This window comes from Lemur catta, chromosome 21 (genome assembly GCF_020740605.2).
Source record: "Lemur catta isolate mLemCat1 chromosome 21, mLemCat1.pri, whole genome shotgun sequence".
NCBI lineage: Eukaryota > Metazoa > Chordata > Mammalia > Primates > Lemuridae > Lemur > Lemur catta.
The window spans coordinates 25,219,114-25,237,202 of record NC_059148.1 but is presented as its reverse complement, the minus strand read 5'-3'; the positions used below and the strand labels follow the sequence as shown (position 1 = coordinate 25,237,202).

At 42.2% G+C, this 18,089-nt stretch overlaps 1 protein-coding gene and 1 long non-coding RNA gene across 2 annotated transcripts in view; one reads left to right on the top strand and one right to left on the bottom strand.

Moving 5' to 3' along the window:
- The window catches only part of LOC123626045, a 31,648-nt gene extending 22,535 nt beyond the window's left edge, over positions 1-9,113 (bottom strand). Inside the window, exons 1-2 of the long non-coding RNA XR_006730725.1 lie at positions 9,009-9,113; positions 1,650-1,781 (exon numbers count right to left, since the gene is read on the bottom strand). This is a non-coding gene — a long non-coding RNA (uncharacterized LOC123626045). The remainder of the gene's footprint in view (positions 1-1,649; positions 1,782-9,008) is intronic.
- Positions 9,114-9,274: 161 nt separating this feature from the next.
- Positions 9,275-18,037, top strand: ERP29 (endoplasmic reticulum protein 29). Its single transcript, XM_045534803.1, has 3 exons — positions 9,275-9,592; positions 14,568-14,706; positions 17,174-18,037. Exons 1-3 carry the CDS (start codon positions 9,452-9,454, stop codon positions 17,674-17,676), a joined length of 783 nt encoding a protein of 260 aa, XP_045390759.1. The 5' UTR covers positions 9,275-9,451; the 3' UTR covers positions 17,677-18,037.
- Positions 18,038-18,089: the final 52 nt, after the last annotated feature.

Genomic DNA, 18,089 nt, shown 5'->3' with positions numbered 1-18,089 from the left:
AAGGGCCCAGAGTCTTTGTAACATAGTATTCCTGACATCTAAGATGCAATCCTAAATTACCTGATATACAAAGAACAGGAAAATGTGACACATTGTCATGGGAAGAGACAATCAACAGACACCAGCCTAGAAACGAGCCCGATATTGGACATGCCCAACAAATATTTTTAAAGGCAGCTATTATAATACATGCTCACTGAAGTAAAGGAAAACACACTTGAGATGATTTTGGCCAGGTGGAAGAGGATGGAAACAGGAACATTTGCTATCTTGATTGTGGAGATGATTTCACAGGGAAATACATATGTAAAAACTGATCAATTGTATACCTTACATATATGTAGTTTATTATAGATATAGCTCAATAAAGTTGTAAAAAACCCACAAAGTACCATTAACCACATCTGTACCAATCACAAGGTATATGTTATTAATAGCCATTTTACAGATTAGGAAACTGAAGTTCAGAAAGATTTGGTACTGGCTCAGCATCACAAGGTTAATCAGGTCCAGCACTGTAATGTAGACTTTTTTTACGTCAGAGACTATAATATTATTTCTTTATCTGAGAAAACAACATAGCCTTAACTTTATTTACTTCATGAGGTTATCAGCAGGATTGAGCTAAGTATGTTTCTAAGACATTTTAAACTCGTAAAAGATAGGTAACCTATGAGTGCATGGATTTTATACCACCAATTACATACTATTACTTTCCCACTAAATTGAAAGAAATTTCCTTTCTAGTAACAAATTCCAGTGGGAATAACCAGCAGTGAGCATAACCTCTATTTTTTCACACTGCAAGTCTCAGAAATACAGAAGCAGTATTATATTACATACGGATGGTACTGTATGGGTAAATCCATTGGTAAAATTCATGAAAGATATACAACCCATATATAATTACCTGCAGTATTTTCAAAACTTAATGTTTATTTTATTCCTATAACACAAAACCATGCAGTCATTTCAAAAGATGTTATAGAAGAGTATACCTGCAAATGTGGTCACAATATGTTGAATAATAAAAGTAGATTACAAAAAGTATTAATGTATTATTAGTTTTAAATATATATACTTATTAGAAAGAGATTGAAAGGATATGTAATGTAATATATATAAAATAACATTATCTATCTTTTCGTTTCTCTGAATTTTTTTTTTTTTTTTTTTAGTGATACGGTCTTGCTCTGTTGCCCAGACTAGAGTGTAGTGGCATTATCATAGCTCACTGCAACTCAATTTCAAACTCCTGGGCTCAAGTGATCCTCCCCACTCAGCTTCCCAAGTAGCCAGGACTACAGGCAATGTACCACCATGCCCAGCTAATTTTTAAACTTCTTGTAGAGACAGGAAGGGTCTCACTATGTTCCCCAGGCTGGTCTCAAACTCCTGGCCTCAAGCAATCCTCTCTCCTCAGCTTCCTGAAGCACTGGGATTACAGGTGTGAGCCACTATGCCTGGCCCCAAATTTTCTATAATAAATAGTGGGTTTTTTTCATATGGAAAAATGATAAAAGCTATTGTTTCAAAGTGTAACAACAACCAAATGGGGCTCTACTTCCCAGGAAGAATAATCTTCACTTCCTATTTAGACCTGAGTGAGCCTTTCTTACAAGGTACAGACACAGTCTACTACCACTCACCTTTCCAATTGTTTGTAGGTTATAGCAGATGATGTCCCTATTAGCTGCTGAAGTTCCACAGAGAAATGTCTCAGTGGGCCACCAAATTCCCGGGAGCAGGTCAGAGAAGCTCAGATAAAAGAGTGGCTGTATCTGTCAAAGCAACCAAATGCTCATTTCATAAGTGATGTAGCTCAGAGAACATAAAAATTAGTTATTTTTCCATTTTATGGTCCTAGTAGAAAACTGGGCAGCATTTTCCTTGGGCTTATGCCACTGGTTGACTGTGGGGAATGTAAAGGAACACTTCAGATAGTAAAAGAAAATCTATAATCATAGCTATCCCAACTGTCCTAGAATCAGAATATTCATGGATGAATTAGTACTGGATCTTCTTACTCACAAAGACATTCTTTTCTTAGCTTTAAGGTCAAAGAAATGGATGGACAGACGAAAAATTTTGTGGTAGAGACATACCACAAATGCACAATTGAGGTGCTTTAGTTGCACACCCAATATATTCTAAAAATAAGAAATAAGATTATCTGCTGAGTGTTTATGGATGTGGTTGAGGACTTAATGAAGATGAAAATAGGTTTTCACAATAATAAAATGTCAGGGTAAAGAGTCAGTCATACTAAAAAATATCAGTATGAATTGTATATGTTGCCTTGCAATTTCTGACCTCACTGGTGAAGTTTGTCCTCTTACTTTCTACTATCCTTTTCCTTTTGGCCTCCCCATTTCCACTTACCTAAAAATAGTTTTGTTCCTGCTATGTAGAAAATTACAAAACGTTTACTGAGAGACACTAAAGAAGATCTAAAGTGAAGCAATACACCATTCTCATGGATTGTAAGATGTAATACCATAAAAATGTCAGTTCTCCCTAAATTGATCTACAGATTAAATACAATCTCAATTAAATCTCAACTAAGTTTCCTGTGGAACTTGACAAGCTGACTCTAAATCTGATGTAGAAATACAAAATATCAAGAAACCAAGACACTATTGAAGAAAAAGAAAGAGGAGAACTTGCCTGCCCCATCACAGACTTAATATAAAGCTGGAGTGAAGATACCCTGGTACTAGTACAATGATGGACAAATAGATGAACAGAAAGAAACAGAGAGCCCAAAACAAATCCAACCGTATATACAGACCTCTGATGTATGATAAAAGTGGCTTTTTTAATCAGAAAGAAAAGGGTAGTCTTTTCCAAATATGATGCTAAAAGAATTGGTTATCTATATGGGAAACAAATGAAATTGGACCCCTACTTTATATCTCACACTACACTCAAAAAATCAGTTCCAGGGCTGGGCGCAGTGGCTCATGCCTATAATCCTAGCACTCTGGGAGGCTGAGGCAGGAGGATTGCTTGAGCTTAGGAGTTCCAAGACTAGCCTGAGCAAGAGTGAGACCCCTGTCTGTATATATATATATATATTAAAAAATCAGTTCCAGGTGGTTTAAAGACCTAAATGTGTAAGGTAAAAACAATAAAGTTCTTTTTAGATTATATAGGAAAATGTCTTCAACCTCTGGTTAGAGAAAATTTTCCTAAACAAAACAAAAAGCTCTAAAAGAAATAATGAAAAAAATTCAACATATTAAAAATTTTTAAAAGTCTGTGTCAAATGACAGCATAAACAAATTGAAATGTCCCAGCTACTCAGGAGGCTGAGGCAGGAGGATCACTTGAGGCTGGGAATTTGAAATTGCAGTGAGCTATGATGACACCACTGCACTCTATCTTGGGCAACAGGGAAAGATTCGGTCACATAGTAAAAATTACCAAATTTAATGTTGAAACAACAACAAAAACACTTTGCCTGTAATCCTAGCACTTTGGGAGGCTGAGGTGAGAGAATCACTTGAACCAGGAGTTTGAGACCAGCCTGAACAACGTAGCGAGATCCTGTCTCTACAAAGTATAGAAAAATTCGCTGGGCATGGTAGTACATGCCTGTAGTCCCAGCTACTTGGGAGGCCAAGGCAGGAGGACTACTTGAGCTCAGGAGGCTGAGGTTGCAGTGAGCTATGATGACACCATTGCACTCTAGCATGTTTAAAGACAAAAGCTTGGGATGGCAAAGAGAGTGTATCAATAAAGTTTTAGTAGTACTAGTGAAAAGCTGAGAAGTTGTTATTGTTTGTCATATTTAATACTAACATCTTCTTAAATATTCTGAATCCAAAATTCTACCAGAAATATAACATTACATTATTCATTTAATATACTGATGTTTTAAATATCAACTTTGTGCAAAGCAGTGTGTTATGGAAAATATAAAGGTAAATTACTAAGATACTTATCTAGACTTCCAGGAGCTTAAAATATAGTAGGAAAAATGGCTTCAATACCAAAAACTCAAATAATCTGCACACAGCAATAATCTAGCTACACAGAGTGGCATTCAAACAGGATTTGGAAGAAATTGTAAAACTTGAGCAAGTGTTGGAGGAAAGAAAAAGCAGAAGGAAGAACATTCATTTATGTAACCATTTATCTTTCATCTAGCTGATGTCATGGCACTCTAGCCTGGGCAACACAGTGAGACTCTGTCTCAAAAAAAAAAGAATTACACTCATCTAGAAAAATATTTTCCTTTAAGGAAAAAGTTTTCTACAGATACTTAAAGAAGATTTCTAGAAATAATAGCTGCCAATTATCAAAGTGCTTTTGATGTGTATGGCCCTAATGCTAAGAATTTTAATCCTTAACATAAACTTTGAGGTAAGAAGTAGTAGTATTCTCATTCTGCAGATGAAGAAACTGAGGCTTTAAAAAGTTGTCACTCCCTAAGGTTACAGGGTTATCATGCGGTAATGCCAACATTCAAACTAAACAGTCTGGCTTGAGAGTTCTCACTCTTAACCACTGCAGCAACCTAACCAGGGAGCTGGTTAGTGGAAGAACAGGGAAAGATAATTTGAAAAATTAATTTGACATCAAGGGAGCTGTTTGATCAACTCAGACATAAAAAAGAGAGCATATATTTAGCGCTAAAGAGAGTAGCATCTTTGAGATTAGGCAATGGTTTCTTACATATGACACCGAAATCATAAGCAGCAAAAGACAAAAATAGGTAAATAAACTGGTCATCTTCAAAATTAAAAAAATTTGTGCTTCAAAGGATGCCATCAAGAAAGTGAAAAGCCAGGCCTGGTGGCTCAGTCTTGTAATCCCCGCAGTTGGGAGGTCAAGGCAAGAGGACTGCTTGAGGCCAGGAGTTTGAGACTGGTCTATAAAAATTTTTTTTAATTTAAAAATTAAAGATAAAAAGAAAGCGAAAAGACAACCCACAGAATGGGAGAAAATATTTGTAAACCATGTATCTGATAAGGCACTCGTATATAGAATATTTAAAGAATTCTTACAACTCAATTATAAAAGATAAATTTTACAATGGGCAAAGCTTTTAATAAAAGACCCAATTTTAAAATGGGCAAAGCTTTTAAGCAGAAATTTCTCAAAAAAATATACAAATGACCAATAGCGCATAAAAAGATGTTTACCATCATAGCCATCAGAGAAATACAAATCAAAATCACAATGAGATACTATGTCATACCCACTAGGATGACTACAATCCAAAAGATAGATGATAGTAAATATTGGTGAAGATGTGGAAAAACAGAAACCCTCCTACACTGCTGATGAGAATGTAAAATAGTGCAGCTACTTTGGCAGTTCCTCAACAGGTTAAGCATATAATTACCGTATTACTCAGCCCGTAGGAGGAGACATAAAAACATACCTACATAAAAACTTGGGTAGGAATGTTCATAGCAGCATTATTCATAAAAAAGTAGAAATAATCCAAATGTCCAAGAACTAGCAAATGGATAAATATAGTACTTCCACATAATCACCAATAAAAAGGAAAGTGCTGAGATAGGCTACAACATGGATAAACCCTGAAAACATTACGCAAAGTAAAAAGAAGACAGTCAACAAAGACCACATATAGTACGATGCCATTCATATGAAATGTCCGAAGTAGACAAATCTATAGAGACAGAAAGTAGATTAGTGGTTGCCTGAGGCTAGGAGGATAGTTTGGGAAAGAATGGGGAATGACTATTAATGGGCATGGGGTTTATCTTTTTGGGGTGAGAAAAATGTTCTAAAATTTGATAGTGATGATGGTTGCACAACTCAGTAAATATACTAAAAACCACTGAGCTGTATACTTTAAAAGGATGATTAGTATAGTACGTGAAGCATATCTCAATAAAGCTATTGCCAAAAAATGAAGTTTGGGCTAAAAGTAAGGAAGGAAATGTCCCATTGTTGGGACATCATTACATTCGTGGTGTAATGATTAATGGGGATAGTATGTTTCTGTCTTGCCTACTGAAAATAATACTCAGAATATAAAGTATAAAATAAACATTGTTAAGAGGGAATTGAAGATAAAGATTGTAAGAGAGTACCTGACTGCTCTAAATAAATCTCCCACTCATGGCCTGAATAAATTATACTCCAGAATTTTGACAAAACTTGCAGGTTAACCCAATAAACGACTGAAAGAAATCTGACAGTTCACGTAAAAATGGGAAACTTGCCAGAAAACTAGTGATAATTACAATATTTATTTTTATAAGGAGAAAAGATGGTCAAATCTGCAAGACGTAAGTCAAGGATCTTGGCATTGGTCCCAAACGAGATTCTAGAATGAATTATCCAAAAGATAAAGCAGGATCAAGATCCTGAAGCACGTCTTCAAAAAACTGTAACAGATAAAACATGGCTTTATCAGTATGATCCTGAAGACACAATCAAAGCAAATGGCTACCAAGAGGTGGAAGTGGTACAAAGCAAAAGTTCACTGGTCAAGAACAAAGGTCATGGCAAAAGTTTTTTGGAACACTCAAGGCATTCTGCTGTTGTCTTTCTGGAGGGCCAAAGAATATCTGTTTATTATGAGAATGTTTTGAGAAAGTTAGCCAAAGCTTTAGCAGAAAAATGCCCAGGAAAGCTTCACAGAGGGTCTTTCTCCACTACAATACTCCTGTATTCCTCTCATCAAACAAGAGCAACTTTGCAAGCGTTTCAATGGGAAATCATTAGGCATCCATCTTACAGTCCTGATTTGGTTCCTTTTGACTTCTTTTTGTTTCCTAATCTTAAAAATCTGTAAAGGGCACCCATTTTTCTTCAGTTAATAAAATAAAAAAGACTGCATTGACATGGTTAAATCCCCAGGATCCTCAGTTATTTAGGGATGGACTAAATGGCTGGTATCATCAGTTACAAAAGTTTATATTTTTTATTTTTATCTTTACTGAGCACCTCCTAGGTGCCAGACACTATTCTAGGTACTTAGGGATATACCATAGCGAACAAAACAGACCAAAAAAAAAAAAAACAAAACAGCCCTCATGGGAAATAGATAATAAATAAGCAAATTACTTAGTATGTAACAACTTGAAAAGTACTATAGAGAAAAAAATTACAGAGGGAAGGGAAATGGAAAGCAAAGAAGTATCAGGGAGAAGCAATTTTTAAAAGGATGGTCAGGATAGGCCTCAGTAGAAGGTTGACATTTGAGCAAACACTTGAGGGAAGCGAAGGAGTCAGCCATGCGGGTATCCTGAAGAAAAACCTTTTAGAGGGAGAAAGTCAGTGCAAAGACCTTGAGGAAGGCACATGCCGATGTGTACCAGGGGTAGCAAAGAGGTCAGTGAAACTGCAGCCTCACTGGCTTAATGATGTTAAGAGAAAAATGGGAGAGTTTATATATTAATTGCCTTAGCAGACCATGCCACTTTTCTTCCTCCTCACTCCAGTTGTGAAATTCAGTCATGTGGAAACTCACGTAACATGCCCGTTCCACTTTACCTCCATCCAATATTCAGGTTGAGCCTTTTGGTTTTCCACATCAGTGTCAACTGTGGGTTTTTATAACTTCTGAAATATGGCAGAACTATACCTAGTTTGTTTTGTAGATTATTGTTAGGGTCCTAAAGCGAAGAATCTAATCGTATCATAAGGGAACTGACTAGGACCAGGGCACTATTAAAAGAAAGTATTCACACAATCACTTTTGCAATACATAGCAGAAGTGCCAGTATTTCCTTTCCCTCTCCAACCAATCCACTTCCTTCACTTCTTTCAAAACCTACTTCTAAACTACCCATGACTAGAAAGTAACCACCTTAGTTCATAGCCACTTGCCTCTCTTCTATCATTTGTCTGTGTAACTCACTTAATTTAAATATTTAGGGCAAACTCAAAACAAATTTTTCTGAAATTCCTCCCAAACACATATGCACATTGGTCTCTTTCTCTCAAAATCTCTATCAAATCAAACAGGTTGTCCAAGATTGGATCCTGTTATCTTTGATGACTATTTTATATTCACACACATTTACTGGACAAGTACAATGGTTAATTATGGCACTAAGTCCCTCGTAATGTTACCCTCTTACCCTCATATCCATTTGTTCATCAAGTCTTGTGAATTCTACCCTACAAAAGTTTCTCAATTCCATCCTCACTTCTTCAACGCTACTGTTACATCCTATTGCCAGACCTTAACCTCTCCCACTTAGGCTATTTCAATAGACCCTTATTGCCCTCCCTGCCTTCAGCCTTCTCCCTTCCAATCAATTCCCTTCATTCCTGAGTGGCGTTTTTACACACGCACCTGAGATCACTTCTTTGACCTATACGTCCTAAAAGGAAAAAAAACCTGACATCACTCTCCTGGTTAAAACCTCTGGTGGCTCCATACCCTTTAAGCTTAGTGAGACCCTTTAGAATCTGCCTCAGATTTATCTCAACCAGTTCCCCAACATGTCTGTGTACGCTTTTCCCTCCGTTAGAAACAGCTTGGTTCCCTTTGCCTCACTAATGCCCCCTCTTCTGTCAAGATCCAGGTATAAAATCATCTTCTGTAACCTTCTCTGACCCTACTGAGCAGGACTGACTCTCCATTTGTGTTTTCACAATACCCTAATATAGTCTTATTTTATAGCAGTTACACAGTACTAGCTACATTGTTCCTCCGATGTCTCCTCCTCCCCGAACCTGGTGAGTTCTTCAGCACACGACTGTCTCACTTATCTCTACTCTGTACTCTCACAGGCAAAGCCAGGATCTGGCATAAACTACGCACTGAACAAGTATCTGTCGAATAGAATCAGGTTTTTTTTTGTTTTTTAATCTTCTGGAGCCTTGACCGCTCACCTCAGAGCAGGCCTGACTGGGCCCCGACAGCCACACCAGCAGCCGAGTCTGGCCGACCGGCCCAGGTGAGCAACGCAACAAGCTGACTAAGGGGAGTGGCAGAGTCTGACAGACTAGGGTTAGTGGCTGGACTTGACCAACAGGCTAACGGAGGGTAGTAGCGGGTCCCAACCGACTACCTGATGGACCAAAGGTAGGAAGAAATGATGGCTGGCCGGTCATCTCCGAAGTGGAGGAAAGACAGCAAGGCAACCCCAGCGGCGACGCCACTCACGCGCTTCGCGCCTCTCCTCACGCAGAGGAGGACGGGAACTGGGCTGGCCAGCTGCGAGCCTCGCCGAGTGCGCGTGCGCAGCAGTTCCAGTCTCCATTTCCCCCCCCCCACGTGGCCCCGCCCTCACCCTGGGCGGTGTGAGCTTCGCCCAGTGCGCGTGCGCGGAAGTCCCATTTCCCTGCCCCTCACGCGGCCCCCTCCCCCGCCCGGTTTTCGCCCTAGGACGGCGTGACTCTCTCTGGGTGTCCACGTGCGCGCCCGCGCGAGTCCGTCCTCACGGTCACGTGACCCTTGCCTCCGGGTTGTTCACTACAGGTTTCCTACCTCCAGCTCCCGAAATCCGGCGTTATGGCTACCGCCGTCCCCTGCGCCGCTTCTGTCTCTCCCCTGCTTTTCCTTCTGGGCCTCCTGCTCCTCTGTGCTCCACACGGCGGCAGCGGCCTGCACACCAAGGGCGCCCTTCCCCTGGATACAATCACTTTTTACAAGGTAAGGGGGGCGGCGGACATGGCGCGCAGGTGTAGCCAGGGCTCCCGTGGGCGACGCTGGACACCGAGGGCCGGCGAGAGGTGGTTTGTAGTAACGATCTCCAGGCTTCCCACCGTGCTGTAGGCCTGGTGGACTCTGAGCCAGGGGCATATCGTGACCACGGGGGCACGCACGCTCCGGCGGTCCCGGCGCACCCTTGCTTTTGCAGCATTTAGACTACCTCTTTTGCAAAGATGCAGCTGAGGGAACTAGATGCACCCTTCTGTACCTGTGAGAAGGGGGCGGTGCTGGGGGGAAGATTCAACCCTAGCGTCTCAAGTGTGAGAACCGGAGGGCGGTGCGAGGTCGACGCCACCCGGCTTTGGTACGGGAGTGGGGATGGCGGGGAGAACTCTGCGCCTTAGCATGCATTTCTGTGCCCCTCTTCCTGAGTGTGGATTGCAGCCTGCTTTGCAGTATGCAAACAATGACCAGGTATCATGCATCTCCTTGAAAAGTGCAAGCGTTAAGAGTAAGGTTCGGCTCAACCACTCTTTAAGGAACATCCTGGGTCTGGGAACGAAGTGAATAAAATCAGATCAAGGCATGGAAGAATTATTTGCCACTATTTCCCCCACGAATTTGGGATCCTGGCCTAGGTAAATGGACGGTTGGAAATGTTGAAGGCTGAATGCAACACCGCAGTCCCAATCCCTTCTTGCACCTGTCTTCACCCGCTAGTAGTTTTTAATTTTCTTGAGGAGATGGGCAAGCTAAGTGTTGTCAGAGACCCAGTCGTTTTATTTTCTTGGTTTGTACCCATTTTAGGGAAGTGAAACCTAGAACTGGAGCTCTAAATCTGTCGCGAGTGGTTGAATCTTCCTGTTTTCGAGCGTTCCCTGATCGTGGACTTGGCACTTGTAGCTCATTCAAGGCAAAGTTTCCGGAATTTAAAAGTGAAGGAATAGCTGCTTTGTTGGTTGTCAGGCACACCCCATGGCACCCTATGCTCTATTGGCAAAGTGACACCACTACCTTCCCCAGCTCCATTGGAAATTGGGTAACATCACACACCAAGTGTGACTCAAAGGGAAACTACGCATCATAAAGTTAACAGCGTTTCTTACTAAGACCACCCTGCCGTAGGCTAACATTACAGTAGCCTTCTCACTGGTCTCCCTTCTTTCACTCTTGAGCCTCCACACCTTAACCTAAGTTCTACAGGATCTGACCCCTTGCTTCCCTCTCCTCTCTTCTACCCGTTCTCCTCCTCTGTCCTTTGAATGTTCCTAGCTCATTAATTACTACCTTAGGGAGTTTGCACTAGCTGTTCCTTGTGATTGAAATATTCTTTGCCTAATCTTTGAAAGGCTGGTTACTTCTAATCATTCAGGTTTAGGTTAAGTGTTCCCTCCTCAGACTTCCTCCTTGATTTCCCTTCCTTCCAGTCTAAAGTGCCAGTCACAGCCAGATGTGGTGGCTCAGGCAGGTTTATAATCCTAGCACTTGGGAGGCTGAGACAGGAGGATCACTTGAGGCCAGATGGTTCAAGACCAGCCTAGGCAACATAACGAGACCCATCTCTACAAAAAATAGAAAAATAAGCCCAGCCCTGTGGGTCAGGCTTGTAGTCCCAGCTGCTCGGGAGCCTGAGGCAGGAGGATCGCTTGAGCCCAGGAGTTTGAAGCTGCAGTGACCTATGATGACGCCACTGCGCTCTAGTCTAGGCAACAGAGTGAGACCCTGTCTCAAAAAATAAATAAAATGCCATTCACATTCCCTGGGTTTATTTCTCTGTAGAGCGCTCATCACTAATTTTTTTTTCTTAGCATCTTTCTTTCACATGGCAATATAATATGCTTGTGAATAAGTACCTTGTCTATTTTGTTCCTGATCATCTGCACAGCATAGCAGGTTACCTGTCTCATAGAAGGTGCTCAATAAATAATTTGTTGCATGAATAAACAAATGTTTTCTCCAGTCTCAGTTCAAATCTTATTCTTTCCCATCACCATTAAACAAAAGGGGAGTTTACTAGTGTTTTGTCCAGCAGCCTTGTTTGTGCTTTGCCTTTTAGTGATTTCCAGCATCTTTTTTTTTGTTTGTTTCTTGCCCTTCACCATCACTAGATAAGAGGCCCAGTTTTGTTTTCTGCTGTGTTCACTTAGAATGGTGTCTGGCACATGATAGGCCCTTAGTAACATTTTTTGTTTTGTTTTTTTTTTTTTTTTTTTTTTTTTTTTTTTTTTTTTTGAGACAGAGTGTCACTTTGTTGCCCGGGCTAGAGTGAGTGCCGTGGCATCAGCCTAGCTCACAGCAACCTCAGACTCCTGGGCTTAAGCGATCCTACTGCCTCAGCCTCCCTAGTAGCTGGGACTACAGGCATGAGCCACCATGCCCGGCTAATTTTTTTGTATATATATTTTTTAGTTGGCCAGATAATTTCTTTCTATTTTTAGTGGAGACGGGGTCTCACTCTTGCTCAGGCTGGTCTCGAACTCCTGACCTCGAGCGATCCACCCGCCTCGGCCTCCCAGAGCTAGGATTACAGGCGTGAGCCACCGCGCCCGGCCTTTTGTTTTGTTTTGTTTTTAAAGAGATGGGTTCTCACTATGTTGCCCAGGCTGGCCTCAAACTTCTGGCCTCAAGTGATCCTCCTGCCTTGGCTTCCCAAATTACAGGCATGAGCCACCGCATCCAGCCTAGTAACTTTTTACTCAGTGAACAAATGAATAATGAATTTATCTGCACTTTGGAAAACTAAGTTGCCTGACTGCAGTTAATGGTAGAGCTGATTTCTACTCACTGGACACTGAGAGCTGGCAGGAAGTGGATGAGGAACAGAGAGAGACTTCTAAACAGATTAAGATAACAAAAAATTCTTTATGCAAATGTTTGCCATTCAAAACCATTCAAAACCATCCTGGTAGCTAAGGATAGTGAAAGTAAAAAATTCCATTCCAGTGTTAGACCACTGCATGATTGTTAATATTATTCCATAATATAAGTGTAGGCCCCTTGAACGTAGGTATCCGGTGTTGTGTTTTTTAAACTCCCCCCCCGCCCCCCGACATGTAGCATCTGCTACCAAAGCCTCCAGAGTACTGTCCATTCATCATATATTGTCAGAGCATCTGCCAAGCACTGTTGAGTGCCAGGAATAAAGCAGAAAACAGGTCAGGCGAGGTCCTTATGCTCATCAATGTACATTCTAGTGGAGAGGACAGAAAACAAACAAGCAAATAGGGATGATTAATACAGTGAAGAAAATACAGCAGGGTAATAAGACCAGACTATGATGGAAATGAAGCAATATTAGATGGTCTGATTGGAGGAGTCCTCATTAGGAAGGGATGTTTGACCTGAGCCTTGAATGATAAGGACATGACCAGGGAAAGGGCATTCCAGCCAGCAGAGAGCAAATGAAAAAGCCCTGAGTGGGAGTAAGTTTAGTGTGCTGGACTGAAATAAGGCCAGCTGGGCCAGAGGGATATGATCTGATTTATATTTTAAATCTTCTCTGCTTTTAGGCCCCCAGAGCTCAGACTTTTTGGCATCTGAAGATGATCTGTTCTGGTGGCTTCTCCTCTGTGGTCCTAGGCAGTGTTAAATATTTTTAAAAACCTAAAGCCAAGTGAACATCAATATATAGTAAATGACAAGGACTAACAAAAACATTCAAGTTTCTTTGCCTGCAGCTGGAATTATGTCAACCTGACATAATTTTTGACAGTGATTGCCTGTGATTAAAAAAACTTGACAGTACTGATTACTTGGGTTGGAGAAACAAAAAAAATTGAGGAGAGGAGAGGAAGGCAATATTACTGACACTAACAAGGATACTTGTTAGATAAAATCTGTACATGGGAGAAACCACCAAAAGGAAGTCCTTGGGGCCTCAGTAAATTAAACCTAGACTTAGCATATGACCCCTGCAGTTTCACTCCTAGGTTCTAGCCAAAAGAATTGCGTACAGGTGTTCAAACAAAAACGTGCATGTGAATGTTCACAGCAGCACTATTCACCGTAGCCAAAAGGGAGGAAACAGTCCAAATATCCATCAACTGACTTGAGTGGATAAACAAAGTGCAGTTTGTCCATACAGTAGAATATTTGGTCATAAAGAGGAATGAAGTGCTGATACGTGCTACAACATGAACCAACTTTGAAAACATACTAAGTGAAAGAAGCCAGACACAAAAGGCCACATGGTGTATGATTCCATCAGAATAGACAGATCTATAGAGACAGGAAGCTAGGTTAGTGCTTGCTGGGGCTGGGAGGAGGAGGACTGGGGAATGACTGCCTAAAAGGTACAGGGTTTCCTTTTGGGGTGATGAAAATGTTCTGGCATTAGATAGTAGTGATGGGTGTACACCACTGTTAATACACTAAATCCCACTGAATTGTACACTTTAAAATGGTGACTACTATGGGAATTTTACCACAATTAAAACTAATGTCTTGGGCCTGACAGTATAGGACCCAGAGATCTAGCCAAAGGGAACTGTGTCTAGGGAGAGGATATTGTTCCAAGCCTAGCCTCTCTAGCCAAAGAATCCTCCATGGTGTCAACTCTGTTATAGATGGTTTTGTTTGTTTTTGTCAGATTTCTGATTCAGTGTTACTGAGAGAGTACTTCTGGGATCATGGGCATGGCAGGAGCCAGTGTAGTGTGTGAAGGGTCTCCTTAGCCTTCCTGCAAGGAAGGCTGAAGGAGAAGACCTTAGTATGTCCACAGCTTTGTTTATTCTGGACAGGGTTGTATATATCTGTAATTGATGTGAACAGCTACCCAATGGGGTGCCCTGCACATGGCAGGTACTCACTAAATTATTAAGCAAATTAGTGGATGAATGAATAATAGTTTGTGAGAGCTTGTCTCCCTTGTGGGCTTGTTTCCACTCTGTTTCTTAAACAGGGGCCCCTTGGGAAGGGGAATTAGCCCTCAAAGGTCCCCAGAACACCCCACTTGCTCAGCTCTATACACCCTCAGGTCATTCCCAAAAGCAAGTTCGTCTTGGTGAAGTTCGACACACAGTACCCCTACGGTGAGAAGCAGGATGAGTTCAAGCGTCTTGCTGAAAACTCGGCCTCCAGCGATGATCTCTTGGTGGCAGAGGTGGGGATCTCAGGTATGGACAAGTCCAGGACAACTGGGGAGGGCAGCGAGGGTGGAAGCCAGCAATTATTTCCCTACTTGGAGGGGGAATTCCCGGCACGTTTTCTTCTGAGCCTTCCTTATAGTATAAGTGGGTTTGTGGCCTCTCAAAGAATCTGGTGCCCACAGTAAGCTTAGCCTGAGCAGATTCTGGGACCACGGAACCTTACTCTTGTAGGTGCTTGAAGGGAAGGGAACCCCTCTTCCTTTACCCTCCACTCTGTGTGACATTAAACTATAAGAACTTTGAGCTCTCCTTGTAGGGAACACTTGGCAGAGGGGGTGCCATGTTTCCTACGGGATAACACTGGCAGGTCTTCTGTCTTCATTTTACCTTTTGTAACCAAAACTATTGGGTTTTGGCTTTACCTCAAATGTGCTGGTGCTGCCACTAATCCAAGGGCACCTTTTAACCACAGTGATAGCTGTAATAATAGTCACTAACATTTAGTGGTTTACAATGTAAAGATCTGCATACATACTGCATTTTTTAAAGAGATGGGGTCTTGCTCTCTTGCCCAGGCTGGAGTACAGTGGCACAATCATAGTTCACTGCAGCCTCGAACTCCTGGGCTAAAGGGATCCTCTCACCTCAACCTCCCACCATGCCCTGCTAAATTTTTTATTTTTTTTAGAGCTGGAATCTCACTGTATTGGCTAGGCTAGTCTCAAACTCCTGGCTTCGAGAGATCTTCCTGCCTCAGCCTCCTGAGTAGCTGGGATTACAGGCATGAGCCACCATGCCCAGCACACACTGCATTTTTAATCTTCACTTGAACCTTGCCTGAGAAGCAAGGCAAGGTTCCTTTATACTCAAGGAAAAACTGAAGCTCAAGAAGCTTAAATGACTTCTCTCGGATTATGGGGTATGCAGTGGCTCCTCCAGAACTCCACCTGCATTTAGTCGCAGGCAGTGGACTCTTTCTTACCTGTCTCACTTTCCTCCCAACTGGGATGCCTCCATTCCCTAGTAACCTGGGAACCCACTAAAAAATTTAGTCCTGGGTAAAGATGGCTAGCACACCTCTCCAGGGAAGTCGGGCAGTTTTGACTGAACTTCAGGCCAACTGGCTTGGTGCTTTTAGAATAATAACATTTATCAAATGTTTACTGTGTGCCAGGCCACTGTGCTGAGTGTTCTACACGTTTCATCCTTGTGACAATTCCACAAAGGAAGTACTATGGTTTCATTACTCCTATTTTTCAACTGAAAAAACTAAGGCCTAGAGAAGTAACTTGCTCAAGATTGTGGAACGGTTCAGTGGCAGAGTTAGGACTGGAACCTCAGGTTTCCAACATTACCAGTTGTTGGTCTTGGCCATTTCTTTTTGGCAAAGTATAAGAAACCAGTTGTCACAGCATCAGTCCTTGGGAATGCTGTTGCCTGTTAGGAAGGACGTTGGAAATACTAACAGCAGCTACCACATATTAAACACTTAACGCTGCCAGGTCTCATGTACATATTTCCTCATTCCTTCCCCTCTCTCACTAAGCCCCAACCAGACTGGCCTTTGTAATTGTTAAGTGCACTGAGCTTGATCCTATTTCAGAGCTTATGCACTTGCAGTCCTTTCTGTCTGAGAGACACTCTCCCCAGATCTTCATGTGGCTTGCTCGTTGACATCCAGGTCACCCGGCCGATGTCATCTCCATAAGGAGGCCCTACCCACTCTGTCACCTTGCCCTATTTATTTTCATCATGGCACTAATAATGTATGTTCATTTGTTTATTATCTCTCTTCTCTATTTTTTTTTTTTTTTTTTTTTTTGAGACAGAGTCTCGCTCTGTTGCCCGGGCTAGAGTGCCAAGGCGTCAGCCTAGCTCACAGCAACCTCAAACTCCTGGGCTCAAGTGATTGTTCTGCCTCAGCCTCCTGAGTAGCTGGGACTACAGGCATGTGCCACCATGCCTGGCCAATTTTTTGTACATATTTTAGTTGTTTGGCTAATTTCTTTCTATTTTAGTAGAGACGGGGTCTCCCTCTTGCTCAGGCTGGTCTCGAACTCCTGAGCTCAAACGATCCACCTGCCTTGGCCTCCCAGAGTGCTAGGATTACAGGTGTGAGCCACCGCGCCCAGCCTCTCTTCTCACCCTTAGAAGAATATAAGTTCCTTGAGGTCAGAGAGCTTGATACTCTTAATTACAACTAGATCTCCAGCACCCAGAGCAGTATCTGGCACATAGTGGGCATATAATAAATATTCAGAAGAATCCCCATTTTTTTCAGATCAAGAAAATGAAGTTCAGAGAGGTTAAATGATTTATCTGATGCCACTTGGCTAAGAAGTGGCAGAGGAGGAATTCAAACCAAGGTCCATCCTTTGAACTATTTATTACATAGCCAAGAAAATTCTTCCTCTCAGGTCAAATAGGCCCCATAGCAATTTCCTGCCCTGAGTTCTTCATGGTCTTGCTCCTCATATCTGGTTTCTGTTCACAGATTATGGTGACAAGTTGAACATGGAGCTGAGTGAGAAATACAAGCTGGACAAAGAGAGCTATCCAGTCTTCTACCTCTTCCGGGATGGGGACTTTGAGAACCCAGTCCCGTATAGTGGGGCAGTTAAGGTTGGTGCCATTCAGCGCTGGCTAAAGGGGCAAGGGGTCTACCTAGGCATGCCTGGTTGCCTGCCTGCATATGACTCTCTGGCTGGGGAGTTCATCAGGGCCTCTGGTGTGGAGGCCCGCCAGGCCCTCTTGAAGCAGGGGCGTGACAATCTCTCAAGTGTGAAGGAGACTGAGAAGAAGTGGGCCGAGCAGTACCTGAAGATCATGGGGAAGATCTTAGACCAAGGGGAGGACTTCCCGGCGTCAGAGATGACCCGGATTGCCAAACTGATAGAGAAGAACAAGATGAGCAGTGGGAAGAAGGAGGAGCTCCAGAAGAGTTTAAACATCCTGATGGCCTTCCAGAAAAAAGGGGCTGAGAAGGAGGAGCTGTAAAAAGGCGCGTTACGGTTTTCCAGGGTTTGGTTGGGGTGGGGAGGGGAGACTTAACTGCTGGCTGTAAGACCCTTGTGGAATATAAGAGGGTGGTGGAAACAGTGGTACTGCACCAGAATTCTAAGCCTTGAGTATGTCTGGACATTGATGCTGATGTGATCATGCTATAGGCAGTCTGGGGAGAGCTAGCACAGATGGCTAGTGAAGTACCCCTCGGAAGGAATGGGTGCTATATAGAGGAGTGTACTACTACCCAGGTCCTTGACAGGTGTAATTCTAATCCAATTAAAGTTTCGGTGTTTGGGTTAAGTGGACCTGAAGCCATTCAATTTTCTTTTTCAAATTATACTTTGGCCTATGACTTGCTTTCCTCTTTGGTTTTTTTTTTTTTTGTTGTCGTTTTGCTTTCCTCT

What these genes read in the sequence shown, in the direction of transcription:
- ERP29 (XM_045534803.1), top strand. Translation starts at nt 9,452, where the DNA reads ATGGCTACCGCCGTCCCCTGCGCCGCTTCTGTCTCTCCCCTGCTTTTC. An exon ending in ATACAATCACTTTTTACAAG is followed by an intron (nt 9,593 to 14,567) that starts GTAAGGGGGGCG and finishes ATACACCCTCAG; the next exon opens with GTCATTCCCAAAAGCAAGTT. An exon ending in GGCAGAGGTGGGGATCTCAG is followed by an intron (nt 14,707 to 17,173) that starts GTATGGACAAGT and finishes TTCTGTTCACAG; the next exon opens with ATTATGGTGACAAGTTGAAC.